The sequence below is a fragment of the Podarcis erhardii genome (assembly GCF_964252035.2).
Source record: "Podarcis erhardii genome assembly, chromosome: 4".
NCBI lineage: Eukaryota > Metazoa > Chordata > Lepidosauria > Squamata > Lacertidae > Podarcis > Podarcis erhardii.
The window spans coordinates 28,635,953-28,651,076 of NC_138508.1; the positions used below are offsets into that span (position 1 = coordinate 28,635,953).

The 15,124-nt window shown below is 43.2% G+C and overlaps 1 protein-coding gene and 1 long non-coding RNA gene across 2 annotated transcripts in view; one reads left to right on the forward strand and one right to left on the reverse strand.

Moving 5' to 3' along the window:
• Nucleotides 1-3,219: 3,219 nt before the first annotated feature.
• LOC309341325 lies at nucleotides 3,220-14,204 on the reverse strand. The gene is made up of 4 exons (XR_014156213.1): nucleotides 13,823-14,204; nucleotides 9,948-10,006; nucleotides 7,154-8,494; nucleotides 3,220-6,372 (listed from the first exon to the last, which is right to left on the reverse strand). It is a non-coding gene; the product is annotated as an uncharacterized lncRNA (long non-coding RNA).
• B3GLCT (beta 3-glucosyltransferase) overlaps nucleotides 13,030-15,124 on the forward strand; it is a 75,622-nt gene continuing 73,527 nt past the window's right edge. The window contains exons 1-2 of the mRNA XM_081860473.1: nucleotides 13,030-13,053; nucleotides 14,202-14,454. Coding sequence (XP_081716599.1) covers nucleotides 13,045-13,053; nucleotides 14,202-14,454 — 262 coding nt within the window. The 5' untranslated portion in view covers nucleotides 13,030-13,044. The remainder of the gene's footprint in view (nucleotides 13,054-14,201; nucleotides 14,455-15,124) is intronic.

The window sequence follows — 15,124 nt, forward strand, 5'->3', positions numbered from 1 at the left end:
GGGACGGGAAATGGAATGATCCGGAGTTGTTGTTAGAAGGCGCTCTCGGCTTTTCTTGGCGGGTGTGCTATATAGAGTGGGCTCTTTAAGCGGGAAAGTGATGCGTGTTTGCTAAAAGAGTGACAGTTCTAGTTCTGCGTCATTTGTAACCTACGAGCTTGTTTAATTCATCGGGTTGTCATGATGACTGTTTTTTCACCCTCTGAAACTCCGCTATCGCCACTCCCGAACGTAGCTGTCAACTTTCAGATTTGAAAATAAGGGATCAGCTGCCTTACCTGTCCAGGGGACAGTCTACGGGATATCTAACAATCCGGGATAGCAGCGGGAAGCAGCGCTGGAATAAGGGGGTTTCCCGCAAAAAAAGGGAAGGTTGACAGCTATGCTCCTGAAGTACTATAAAATTGTCATTATGCAGAGCAGTGCTATTATATTTACCTGCAAGGTACAGCCCGCTGAATTCAATGGCAATTATTTCCTAGATTTGTGGGATTTTAGAGTTGGTAGGTATCCCTGTACCCTCTCGCCCTCCCACAAACACATTTAAAACATACTGGATGTTAGTCAGCCCAAAGCCTGGCTGATGAGGAACGTTTTCACCTTGCGCCTAAAGATGTATAGTGAAGGTGCCAGGTGAACCTTTCCTGGGAAGAGCATTCCACAAATGGGGAGCCACTGCAGAAAAGGCTCATTCTTGTGTTGCCACCTGCCAGACCTCTCCTGCAGAGGGCACTTGAAGAAGGGCCTCATTTGATGACAGCAAGATCTGGGTCAGTTCATATATGGAGAGGCAGGCCTTGAGTTATCTGGACGTTGTGTAGAAATAAATGAGCTTCCCACCCTAATACGTAGTAAATTTCAAAGCTTTACCACAATACAGTCTTAAATACTAGTTACAAAAAATTTAAACATTATACAGAACATAAACATTATACAGAAACAAAGTAGCATTGCTTTCAAGTAGTAGGCAACGCCATTCAGTCCTTTATGCAGTTCAGTAAATTTTCCTTTCTGGTCACAGAGATCCTAAGCTTGTTCATTACGGAGATTAGCTTTGACTGCTGCTACTGGTAGCTGTCACTGACTTCTTAAGTTTCTCTCCTGTGAGAGATCTGCAATTTCCACCAGTGAGTCATCATCAGGTAGCTTAACCCTCTGAAATGGAAAAACACCAGCTTTCTACTTTCACCCAGAGTGAAACCTCTGGCTTAATGTAAACATCTCTGCTTTGCAAATGCAAAGCTTTACATAAGCTTTAACCTTGATGCATACAAGTATTACATTTTATGTGTATTTAACATCAGAGTGGCTTACAAAAATCAGTGTAAGATGCTCACAGTCTAAAAAAGATACGGCACAAGAAAAAGGAATGGGAGGGAAGAGGAAAAAGCAAGCTCAGGTTCTTAATGTTACACGTCTTATAACATAGTTACAAAGCTCAGTCTATTTAAGTTACAGGTAGGTAGCCGTGTTGGTCTGCTGTAGTCGAAACAAAAAACCCAAAAAAACCTTCCAGTAGCACCTTAGAGACCAACTAAGTTTGTTATTGGTATGAGCTTTCGTGTGCATGCACACTTCTTCAGATACACACTTATCCGAATAAGTATTGCATGCACACGAAAGCTCATACCAATAACAAACTTAGTTGGTCTCTAAGGTGCTACTGGAAGGATTATTATTTTTATTTTGCTCAGTCTATTCAAGTTATGGTGTGTAGAAGAGCAGCAGCTCCTTACCAATGTTACTGCAAATCTGGCTGTCTTGCCCTGCAGGCCCCCTAAAATATGTGGGCCCCGTAGGCCAGTGCCTACTCTGCCTCTTTGGTAATCCACTGATTCCTCCAGACACATTATCCCTACTGATAATACTGACAAGTCATAGGAGCACAGGAGTTAGACTTTCTTGAAACTTTACAAACGTAATATTCTTACTGGCCACCCTAATCTCTGCCAAGCGGTGCAAGTGAGTCCAAGGAGTCTTGGCACTCAACCAGAGTCTGTGTTCCTTTGGGAAAAATGAGGTGCAGCAGTGTCTTTGAAATGAGATTTATCTACACATATTTACACTAGAAAATTTCAATGGGGAGACACTTCACAGCATTTGCATCTCAGGAGGAGCCAGAGCAGAGCAGGCCAACGCAGGATTCCCATACATCTCTGTGCCTCTCTCCCAGGTTCCTTCAGGCAGCTTGCCAAAATGATTCTGGCCTTCACAGCAGCTCATGAAGCTCATCTCAACAACCTGGTCAGGTAGATTTGGCTGAAAATTAGCCCCAAGCCACTCAATTGCTAGAGTCTTTGAACCCAAGTCTCCCTGGTACCAAATCCATCACTTTATCTGCTGCACCACACTGCTTATTTATACATTGAAACCACATATCCTCATCCAAATTATAAATGGGATGTGAGTGTATCTGACTGTGTGTAAGGAGACTTTACAAAACATAACTTATTCGACTATAAAACTATTATGCTATTTCACACTCAGCTTATTGATTTCAGTAATATACTTTCACAAAATATGTTTTGACTCCAGTCCAACTGGAGTCTCTTACTTAAGTGGTTTCTTAATTAGGTTGACATTTTGTAAACTTGTTCGCTTCTTTTTTTACATGGAAGAGAACATTTTTAGACCACTTCAATTAGTAGGACAACACGTAGTATGTGTTACAATTTCAAATGTGCTTTTTCTGAAAAATACTAGATAAAAACAACAGAACATTATTTCAGAAAAATTTCTTTGCAAAATGCAAACATTAGTGATTGAAAGTTGTAATGACTGAGTGTTGGTGACTATCTGAAAAAAACCCCTTAATGAATGTTTAGAAGGGCTCTATTTTGATATTTATTTTACTATGTTACTATTTCATTATTTTTGTTTGGGGGGGAAACAAAGGTTGTTGGTGTCTAATAACAGCATCAAATCAGGGAAAAACTCTTTTAAACATAATCAGAATACTAGGGGGAGCTCTAACCACATGGAAAACACTGGTGTTCACTTTTATAGGCAGAACAAGCTTGTCCCTATTATGATTTTTAGGAAATCATATTCCATTGCTTGAATGGGCAGTAATCCTTCTTTAGAGCTCAGCTGTAGAATTTGTTTGCAGTCCTGGAGAAAGGAATGATAATGACTTTGAGCATGTGCAGAGTGCCTTTGTTTTGTTGCTAGCCATATCAAGCACACCAACATCTGGGACAGAAAGACTGGATATGGCTATAAGGAAACATGAGTAATGCACCCTTTTATTTTTTGACCCTGCTAAGCAGTTTATCCAATGGCAGAGAGACAGTAATGCTGATATACAGTAGTATCCTTTTTTTTTTTTTTGGTCTTTTAAGATCACATTCTTCTATTTATTTATTCACTACATTTTTTATTTCACTCATTAACAATACACTCTGGACTGTGTAAAATTAAAAAAATGTAAACAAAACCCATGAAATATACAAATACACCATATTGAAGTAGTTAAAACACGAGAATAAAACAGACAGTACTGATAAATGTCTAAACAGCACTAATATGTATTTTTAAAACTGAAAATCCTGGGGAAATAAAATGACATTCACAGAGCAATAAATAAACTACAAAGTAAGTGCCCTATTTAGTGAGGATATTCCACAGTAGAAGTGCCACCATTGAAAAGGCTCACCGCAGGGGCCACCTACTGTATCTCATTTGTCAGAGGAGCCTACAGAAGGGCCTTTGGAGAATGCTTACTGCTATATGATGATGATGATGATGATGATGATGATGATGATCACACACACACACATGCTTTCTTTGGAAAGTTTTTAGGTCACATCCATGCCAGAATTCTTATAGCATTGCACTTCACTCTTGTCCTCAGTCTTGGTACGCTACTCTTTTTGCTTTTCTCATATGCATGTGTTTCCTGCTTTTGGAATTGCTATAGACTCAGCTACATTGGCAAAGAAAATGCACTTTATGTGTGTTCTTTTTGCATTCTAACACTGTGACACCAGATTGTGCTGTGGAGTTCTGTTTTTGCTAACCTAGTTTCTCATACAAAGTTTGCAACGCATTTAACTGAAACGCTTCTTCGTGTCTAGATCCAGCCTAGGTCCACACTAATATCCTTGGTAATCTTTCATTTCACTTTTGTCCTTTTGTGGTCCTGGAAATAGTATCTGCATTCACTCACTATTCTATTTTCTTAAGTTGAATGCAGTGCAAACAGGGGTGGGGGGAGCAAATCTTGTATTCACACACTCATTCCCAAACAGATAACTTGATAAAGTTTGTTGGGGTAAACAAAAACAATGGAACAGTGTGAGACTTCTGCCAATGCAGTAACACAAAAGCATGTATCTCCTCAACATGGCTCATGCTTTTTCATGAAACTACCTAGATATTATGTATAGACAGCCATAATCACGAAGCATGCCGACTAAACTGCACAGCTACATTTATAAGGCAGTGTTTGTATGTAAGTCTATGGTTTCCTGGAATTATATAAATAAATCTGTAACATCTGAAGATATGCAGAAAATTACTATCTGGAAGAGTCATTAACTTGTCAAGTAATTCCTGCATGTTTGGAACTCTTCAAAAATATTAGTGAAGCAGTGAACTGCTCTGGTCAAGCTCTGAAAACTATTTCCCCACAAACTCAGAAAACAGCTTGGTGTGTTCTAAAACCAAAACACTGAACATAGCTTGGTTTATGCCAATTCTACGTCCTGTTCCACCCCAAAGGTCCCTAGGAGTACAACAGGGTCTGATCCTTCAGTAACCTCCTCCCCCTCCCCCACCTATCTGCCTGCCCTCTCCCCTTCCTCCAAACTCTCACTCCCATCCACCTCCTTATTTGCTTTGCTGCTTTAATGTCAGCCATGGCAGGGTGGAGACGTTGCGCAGCAGTGCTGGGAAACTAGATGGTTCAGGGCTTCTGATATCTGGCTTTCAACTGCAGCAGTGTGCCAGACACCCTGCAGGCTGTGGGTGAGGAAAGGATCTCCATCCCACCACACTGCTGGAGTGGCGATGAATGCAGAAGGAAAGTGGGTGGGACGAAAGACTTGATTTCTCCAGCTCAGTTTTAAATCTCAGCCGGAGAAGAATTTTCTGGACACTTCAGAAGATCATACAAAGAGCCTGCTGGATCAGGCCAGTGGACCATCTAGTCCAGCACCTTGCTCTCACATTGGTCACATAGATGTTTGTGGGAAACCCTGGTTTCCAGCAACTGGTATACAGAAGCATTACTGCCCCAACCATAGCCAGCATTATGAGCCACCAAGATTCAGATTTCCATGCCTGGCAATATGCGTTTCTGTGATATTGCTAGAAAATATTATCAGTGCCCTGTGGCAAACATGAGAACTATTTTTAGTGTATTTAGTTTAGTTTGCTCTTTAGTGTATTTCTTCCGAATAGCAGCTGTACTGAAGTTTTCCAGACCATAACCATGATTATAGCATCCATTTCCAATTGAATACATTTTAAATCACCGAAAACAATGTGCCCCACACCTGCATTGCCTTTTTATTACAATTGCTGTATGCAATGCTTAAACAATTTAAACACCACTGCATTTTCAGTACCCATAATATATGCTCTTGTCCTTGCCTGTAGGATCAATCACAGACTGCCGTGCTTGCAGAAGGACCTTCCTATTCAAAAGGTAATATTTTACCTTTATCTCTTGTAGGCAGAGCTGAGTATGGAAGGTGTTTGAAGCATGAGAGCTTGATTGCTGCAGCAAGCAACATAGTGGTATTTCATGTCCAGAGTGTATCTTGGTGTGGGGGAGAAGGGAGTGTAGACTTTTGCTGTATCCATTTCCCAGGGGGGCATATGAATATCAAATCAATATTTATTGTTTCTAATCTGAAAGTGCTTAATGTAGTTGTTGTTTTAGGAGGAAGGGCATTTTCAGCTGTTTGTCTCATAATGATATGAATGCATGCTTGCACAAGGTAGCAAATGGCTGCTCAGAAAGTCCAGGGCAGGCTGCTAGAGCAGGATTACAACCATCCTGCATATAACAGAGGGATAAATGGAGTCCAATCATGCTGAAAAATTCTGATGCATCTTGCCTCTAAGAGTTTGGCATTAGAAAAATGGGACCTGAATAGATTGCCTCTGCAGAAAGCTAAAACAGGGGGGAAAGTGACTTGTAGGGTTACCACTTATTCACTTCCCCAAATAAGGAAATGCACCATCAAAAAAAGAGGACACAGAGTTCCATAAAATGTACCCAAGTGTAAATTTAGAAATTAGTATAATTTAAATAGAAATACCGTACATCTCACCATGGGGGGCGGGATGTGATCAGGTAACTTATGTGCTAGCTCAGTCTGCTGTCAAGGTGCTAACTGTCGGTTGGCAGCTTCAAGGCCCCTACTACTCTCCTTCCATATAGGTCTTTATCTTTGAACCAGACTTGGACTAGACATTCCCCTGTAAAATGGAAGACATAGGTACCCTAGCACCTGGAGGTGGGGACCTAGGATCATGAAGTCCAACCAGGCCAGAGGCTAAGTGGCAGAGATGGGCTGTCAGGTCTAATGTATCATGAGATAACTTTGGTTAGTGCTATAGTTAAAGGTGCTTGGGCCTTATGAATCCCTTTCCCTACCAAAATTATTTTGAAATTTTCTGATGGGCTAAAGCTCTGAAATGTGATCCATGTGTAATGTAGGTAAAGGTAAAGGGACCCCTGACCATTAGATGCAGTCGTGGCCGACTCTGGGGTTGCGGCACTCATCTCACTTTATTGGCCGAGGGAGCCGGCGTACAGCTTCCGGGTCATGTGGCCAGCATGACTAAGCCGCTTCTGGTGAACCAGAGCAGCGCACGGAAACACCGTTTACCTTCCCGCCGGAGCGGTACCTATTTACTGTATCTACTTGCACTTTGATGTGCTTTTGAACTGCTAGGTTGGCAGGAGCAGGGACCGAGCAACAGGAGCTCACCCCGTCGCAGGGATTTGAACTGCCGACCTTCTGATCGGCAAGTCCTAGCCTCTGTGGTTTAACCCACAGTGCCACCCGCGTCCCATGTGTAATATAGGACTCTTCCATTTTGGAAAAATATGAAAATGGGGCCATCAAATTCATCCCTCAAAATGTCAGACCCCAAAGCCCCTTTTGAGTGTTATATGGCTTTGGGGATGGGGCGGGACTGTGCACATCTGACATCCATATGTTCATTGTAAGTTTTGAAAAGCCCTCTGCACAAGACTTCACAGTGTACTTGGAAACCCAATAACATTTTTTAAATAACTAGTGTTGTAGTATCACATTATAATACAAAAATAACGTTATGTTATATTGCTATACTTCTCCTTTATTATATATATATATGTGTGTGTGCGTGTGTGTGTGAGAGAGAGAGAGAGAGAAAACAATGATCCCGGTCTGGTGCTGATGCACACAGGGGAAGGCAGGTCTGAAGGTGCAGAACCACAGATTGCTCCAAGTGAGCAGCTTGCTTCCTTGAAGATCAGAAGTTCACCCAGCCTTTTTTAAACCTTTGTCCCTTGTAGAGATCTTAAAAGCCCAGTGCCCCTGGCCTGAAGACAGGTGTTCCCCCCTATGTTCTGTAGCCACCTGTCTGGTGTGCTTTCTGTGCCAGTGAATAGTGTGGGGGACATTTGGTTTCTCAAGCCCTGGTGGTATGCAAGGTCCTTCTAACAGCCTCAGGCACACTGGTCTCCTGACCTACAGCAACAAGCTCTGAACTTGATCTGGCTCCTTAGCTGGAGACTTTGCAGCCTCCACCTTTGTGTCGTTACTGCTGCAGGATTTAGGATAGTAATCACTTTAATGATAATTAAAAGATTGATTTTAAAAAATGGAACAAAGGTAAGAGTGAATGTGTGCTGAGATTCAAATGGTGTCACCCATGGCAGGTATGTCACTGCTGAGTGGTGTGGATGGAATGTAGCAGGATGTTAACATAGGAAAAGTTAGTGTGGAGTAGTGTGGAGTCCTGATAGTGTGGAAAATTCATTGTAACTTACAACAGAACAATAAATAGTTCGTGTTAGGCTGGAAGCAACCTTAGCGTATACAAACAGCTGAATACTGAGTCCCACTCATTCTGACCTGGCAGCCACAGGCAATACATTTAAAAGGATTTTTAAAAACTGAAAATGTTGTCTCTTTTTTGGTACCAATTAGATATTTTTTCCTTGGGCTAATAGTAGCAGGTGGCAGTTGCAAATGGAATCATAGCAGGGCAGAAAGGGTCAAAATCTTCGCTCTTATGTGCTGCACTTCCAATGAATATTTTGCCCTGTATGTTTCAGACCCCACAGGTACTATTAATTAAAAAACAAATAAACTGATAGCCTTAGTGATACATTATGTCAAGTTTGGCTCTAGAGTGGTAGTGAATACCAAGGGTCCCCAAGTATAAGTCTAAGGGGCTGCTGAACTTACTAGGCAACCCTGTGGTGGTTGTATCTTTGGCATCGTAGGACTGCGTCCTTAAAAGTATAGCAGAGGAAAGTTTGTGGAATCTAGAAGAAAAATGAAAACTATTGCTTTTTTGATTCAGGATAGACAAAAGAAATTCAATTAAGTAAATTGGCCTGCTCTGCTTTCGGTATCATTGTGTTTTACTGCTCAGTTGTAAATCCACCTAATTAGGCATACTTCTAATTGATTTCTGCCTGATGTGTGTGCAGGGAGAAGAGTCAAAAGAAAGTGAAAAAAAATCCTGTGCTGAATCCTTTGAAAGAGTTCAGATAATCCATTCTTATCTTACATCATGTTTCTTCTTTATGTGCTCTTAAATGATTTTGAATTTGTATTGAGCATTATTGCTGATACAAGCACGTTATCGAAGTTTTTAGGATTAAAACGTGAACTGCTTAGAAATCTGTTGTTGCACCTTATTGGTAAAAATTGACAATCCAGTACAGTGGTACCTCGGGTTAAGTACTTAATTCATTCCGGAGGTCCGTTCTTAACCTGAAACTGTTCTTAACCCGGAGCACCACTTTAGCTAATGGGGCCTGCTGCTGCTGCCGCACTGCCGGAGCACGATTTCTGTTCTCATCCTGAAGCAAAGTTCTTAACCCGAGGTACTATTTCTGGGTTAGCGGAGTCTGTAACCTGAAGCGTATGTAACCTGAAGCGTATGTAACCCGAGGTACCACTGTATAGGCAGGAAGTCCCATGTAAACTGGAATCAGCAGGGGACAAATAGAAAACATAAAAACCTGCCTATGTGTTCATCTATCTCAGCATTCTCTACTGCGGGGGGGGGGGGGGCTTTCCAGCACAAGAGCCAAATTCCTTCAGCATAGCCTTCCAGGAGCCACATGCCACTGGCAGGTGAGGGCAGACGCAAAAGTAGGCAGAGCTCATTTTACCTTTGTACGGGGGCTCGTTTTTACACTCACACACAAGGCTCTCTCTATCTTCCATCCAGGCAAGGAAGACACGTTTTCAGACTTTAAGGGCACACTGCAGCCAGGGGAAAACACAAAAGAATGGCACAAAGGAAGGCTGGTGGGGTGTGTGGCCCTGGGGCCAGATAGAGAGGCCTGGAAGGGCCACGTTTGGCCCTTGGGCCTAAGGTTCCCCACCCTTGGTCTACTGTGATCAGCAGCAGCTCCAGTGTATTGGGCAGAGCTGTTTCCTGGCTCTGCTCTGCTCTGAGATTGGCAGTGTCTGTTACTAATGGTGGGAACTTCTGCTTTGCCATCTTTGGATAATTGGAGAAAGAGCAAAAAAAACCAGCAAATGCTTTTTGTTGACACAGAACACCTTTTCCGGGTGTTTTATTTAAATAAAAAAATTGTCCTTGGCATTATTTTTCAACTGGGAAATATCAAAATATTCACAAACTATACCCCAACTTCTTCATTCCCAGATGTGATGGTTAATAACAGCAGCAGCAGCAGCAACAACAACAACTGGTCTTTTTTTAAAGAAAACCTTCAACTTTTAAAAAACGATACTTGCCTGTAGCCATGTAGCCTCGAAGGATTTAAATTATATCTTGTTTTCTTTGTCCTGGCAACCTGTATTACAAATAGGACACATGAATAATTTACAAATGGAAATCTCAGCAATATAATATAAAGCTATACAATGTCAGACAGGCATTTATTTCTGAGAGATAAATGTTTGTTATTATTATCCTTCACATAGGTAATGTTCCCAGAATTCAGAGCAAGGCTAGAAAAAATATTGTGATTCCTACATTTTTAAAAATAATGACTCCGTAGAACAACTCTGCCATAAGAAATGCTGTGTCCAGCAAGTAAGCTATAGAATCTCAACCATAGAAAATTATAATGTGAGAATTATTCTTTCAGGGCTAATAAATTCATTTTTTTGGATGTGCTTGATTTCAAAATTATAATGAGTGCTATAAAAGGATATTTAACAGACATGCCCTGTGAGTCTATATACGTTTACTCAGAAGCAAATTTTATCTGTCTCAGCGGGACACGGGACTAAGAAACTGTGCATTACATCCATTGCTCAATGAGATTTAGGCCCAAGTAAAAGACCTAGATCCAACTTCTCAAGCAACACGAGTTCCTTCAAAGAGTGATAAACAAACAAACAAACAAACAATCTCACCGGGCATGTCCAAACGTAGGTCTTTGCACTCCAATCAGAATGCTGTCTTACAGGGGAAAGTATGGTAAATTGCTATAGTTTAAATGGACTGGCATGACATCAAGACAGTCTGGGGAACGGATTTGGCATTCAGGGCGTCTTGAGGTTGCTAAAATTAAAATAGCACAATCTGTTGTAGCGGTATGTGTTGTTTTGAAAATTATTGAAAAGTAAAGTCAACAGATTATATTCCTCCATATAAAATGTTTCCATGTTATGTGGCGGTAATATTTCATTTCTGTTGACTACACAGGTATCTCCAGGTACATTGAACTTGTCATTTGAACAACAGTTAAATTTCTTGATGGAAACCCTTGGTTCATTTCACTTCTAAGACATTGAATTACACAATGAATCAGTGCAGATGTCCTTCAGCTATATATAGTTATAATTAGAAGATGGATTTTGTGCAGCATACATCAGGTAAGGAGGATATTTTCTGTATAAGTCTGTTTGAGGACTGCAGCCTTGAAATTCTTACGTAACTTTGTAATGGTGCTTGTTTTCTAATGGTTTGCATTATTTGTTTCCAGTTGAAAGGTAAAAACTGGTGTATCATTAGAATGTGTCTTAAAAGGCACTAATACAGTATTTACCAATATAAAATCTGTTTAACCATTTTACTGCATTGCTAATATAGCGGTTTCATTAATATTTTAACACCTACTTGCTCTGTTTACAAGCTGTTGCTTGACAGTTAATGGCATTCTGTTTTCTGTGAAGAGGAAAAGTGCTTGAAACGTAATAAAGTGAGGAATGCATGCTGACCCTGATCCATTAAAAAACCACATGAAGCAAATGGCAAATCTCACTCATGCAGGATTGTTGTGATTGTTGGCACATCATCATACCGTGGTATGCCCCGCGGAGGACCTTAAGGTCCATAAATAGGAACACCCTAGAGGTCCTGGGCCCTAAGGAAGTCAGATTAGCCTCAACCAAAGCCAGGGCCTTTTCAACACTGGCTCCAGCCCTGAGACCAGGGCCCTGCAGGGTCTGATTTCTTTCCGCAGGGCCTGAAAGACAGAGTTGTTCCGCCTGGCCTTTGGCTTGGAATCAACTTGATCCCCTCCCCCTCTTTCCTTTTTCCTTCTGTAATGGAACTCCTATTTGGGGACTTCCCTGGCTTTTTTCTGGTCCACGTAGGACCAGTCTGGATAGTTGGCCTTGGTGAAGATTTGACATTTTCATCCTCAAAATGTTTTTGATTTGAGTTTCTATTGAAATGAGGCTGCATTTTAATGTTGTACTTAATCTTGTTTTTAAGTTGTATTTTGATCAATTGTTTTTACCTGAAGTTAGCTGCCCCGAGCCCGGTCTTGCCTGGGGAGGGCGGGGTATAAATAAAAGTTGTTGTTGTTGTTGTTGTTGTTGTTGTTGTTGTTGTTGTTGTTGTTGTTGTTGTTATATCATAATAATTTTTTTTTCTGTTACCAAATATTTAAAGTGCTAAAGTGTTAAAGAAAGTTGGCTTTAAAAAACACAGTCCTATGCATGTACACTCACAAGTCCATCCTACTGAGTTCAATGGGAGTTACTTCAAAGTAAATGTGCATAGGATTGCAGTTCTAACAGCATAAAAAAGTACAAGGTTAAATCCCCACCACAACAACTAATTGTTATGGCTGCTGCTTTCAAGGGGCAACATTATCTGTCTGTTGTAGTTTTAACCTTCATGAAATGTTATTAAAGTATCTGTTTTTAACTGGGGTTTTTTTATTATTATCCTCGCTGTTTAATTTTCTGAGCTTTCGCTGAGACTATAATACTATTTAAAATCCATGAATTATTTTCCCTTAAGTGATAAGTTTAAAAATGTATTCTATAGTTCTCCTTAGAGAACCGAATAGCCTGAAGATGTTTGCTATATTTATCGCTCTTCCTAGATGGGATGGTGTGTTTGGAAAGTACGGTATGTATAGTGTTTGCAGCAGAATATCTTAAGTTTTTAAGTGTGTGCAGAACAAGTTATTTTCTAAATGAATTAATCTTGATTAACCACAGCTTCTGGGTCTGTATGCAATAGTTTACAATGGCATTTTGATTACCATTTCACATGTGTGTATGCATTAAAAAGAAATTCATCTCTAAAGACTTCTTAGTCAATGCTTAAAGGTAAAGGTAAAGGTACCCCTACCCGTACGGGCCAGTCGTGTCCGACTCTAGGGTTGCGTGCTCATCTCGCTCTAGAGGCCGTGAGCCAGCGCTGTCCGAAGACACTTCCGGGTCACGTGGCCAGCGTGACGAAGCTGCAGCTACTTGCACTTAAGAGTGCTTTCGAACTGCTAGGTGGGCAGGAGCTGGGACAGAATGACGGGAGCTCACCCCGCCGCAGGGATTCGAACCGCCGACCATACGATCGCTTACAACAAAATAAACACACATTTTTTTGTTTTTCGTCTAGGAATACTTCTCTGGAAACCATTCCTAAATGAACCAGGTAACCATGATTTTTGGTAATTCCTTTCCAAGCTGCACCATTAACGTGGAATGGAACCGTAGCACCCTGACTAGAAGTTTGACAGGTAACTACTACATAAGAAAAGTGGTTGGGTGTATGTCTCAAGGAAAGTGAAAAACATGAACTGGTGAAAGTTGCTGCATGTTGAAAATTTGTGTGGACATGAATAATGTGAAGGTTATCTTGTTAAAAGGGTTGTAGCTAAATATTTATTGGAGTTTTGTAGAGGTTGTGCCTTCTAACCTAAGCACAGCTAGCTGTAATTAGTTTATTGTTGATTTAGTAAGCCCTCAGCATGAAAGTCTGACTTAGGAAGTGGTAAAATGTCATAAGCCCCACTGCATTTCACAAGATTTGCGCTAGTCTTTGTTGCCAGACCTAAACAAACAAAAACAGCTGGAACAGAACAGCATAGAGTTCATGCTCCAGGTTGTCTATGATGGATTTGATCCTCAGCAGAGATACCCAGAGGCGAAGCCAATTTTTAAATGGATCAAATACAGCTTGGTGCTTGCTTGGATTCTTGGGGCGCAATGAATGCTAAAACTGAGCCAGCAAGGCCCTTCTTAGGCCCTTAATTATGTCCAGCCGCCATTTAACACAAGTGAGTTACGCCTTGATATTTTTCAGAGACCCGAGTATGCAGTCTTTGTTTATGTTCATTAAAAAATCAATGGGAGGCCTTGAGGACGCTGGCTGTTTTTTCTCTCCTGCCTTAAGACTGCACAAGACAGAAGTCAGCCCACACCTGAATTAGCTTCCCCTGAATTCCCTTCTCCTGTCATGTTCTGTTCGGCCTCACTTCATTGAACATTAACGGGCATGTCTTGTGCCCGGGAGATGAGGGAGGTGACTCTTCCCGGAGCCTGTTTTGAGAGCACCCAAGCAGGTGAGTCGTGAGGCGGGTCAGCGGGCGCCCTGAGGTGGGGGCTGCGGGTCTCCACACAAACGAAGCCCAAGCTGCCCCGGTGAAGGAAGAGGCAGCCCCTGAGCAGCCGTCGAAGAAGAGCCGAGACGGTTCGCGTCGGTTATCTTGAGGAGGAGAAGCGAGCGGCGGCCCTTTCGGCCCGCGAGATGGCGCCGCTGAGCCTCCAACTCTTTCCCTCTCTCTCCCCCCCCCCTCACAGGCTTCCCGGCGCCCGGTTCTGCTGGGCGGCGATACCTCCTCTGAGGCCGCTCGGAGTCGGCTCCGCTCCTGCCAGCAGAGGCGGAACAGCGGCCAGTGGCGAAGTCCCGGGAAGAGAGGACGGGCTCCCCGCCGCGAGGAACAGGAGTGGAGCCGAAGCTGCTGCTGCCGCCGCCGCCTCCTCCTCCTCCTCCTCCTCGCCATGCCCCGCGCTTTAGCCGCCTGCCTTTTCCTGCTGCCGCTCTACGCCCGGGGTGAGTGGGGCGGACGGAGAGGGGACATTTTGTGGCGCGCGGACGGCGGTTGGGAGGAGACGCCGCGGCGCCGCTTCCCCTCTCGGGCAGGCGGGGGAGAGAGAGGTCGAGAAGCCGCCGCCGCCGAGCCGCCCTGCGGCTGCCCGCCGCCGCCGCGTCGTGAGGGGAACCGGATACGCGAGGGAGCCTCTCTGCCCCGCTTCCTTGAAGTTTGTTCGTGGGATGGGCGGGCGTCCCCTTCGCGGGTAGTCGAGCGGCAGCCGCTCCGTCCGTCCCTTTTCCCTCTCCCTTCCAGATTTAAACCGCTGCCGTCGCCGCACAGAGACAGCCCTGAGGAAGCGCTTGTTTTCCTGAGGTGGCGCTGGCGGTGGGTGGGCGCTGAGCCCCAGGCGAAAGAGCCCGAGCAGCTCATCTTCAGAAGGGCAGCCGCAAACCCCGGGGTGGCGGGTGGGAGAGCCTTGTGGCACCGACGGCACGGCTTGGTGTGGCAGAAGCGGCTTTCGTGGGCTAGGGTAACCCGCCGTTGCCTCGGAGGAAGCGGCGTTTTAAATCCACAGAAAGCTCCTAGCAATAGGTCAGGGACCTTATTTTTTTGGGGGGGGGGGGTTGTGTGGGGCGCTGCCGAGAAAGCTCACGGCATAAGACGGCACAGAGCATAATAAGATCGCCA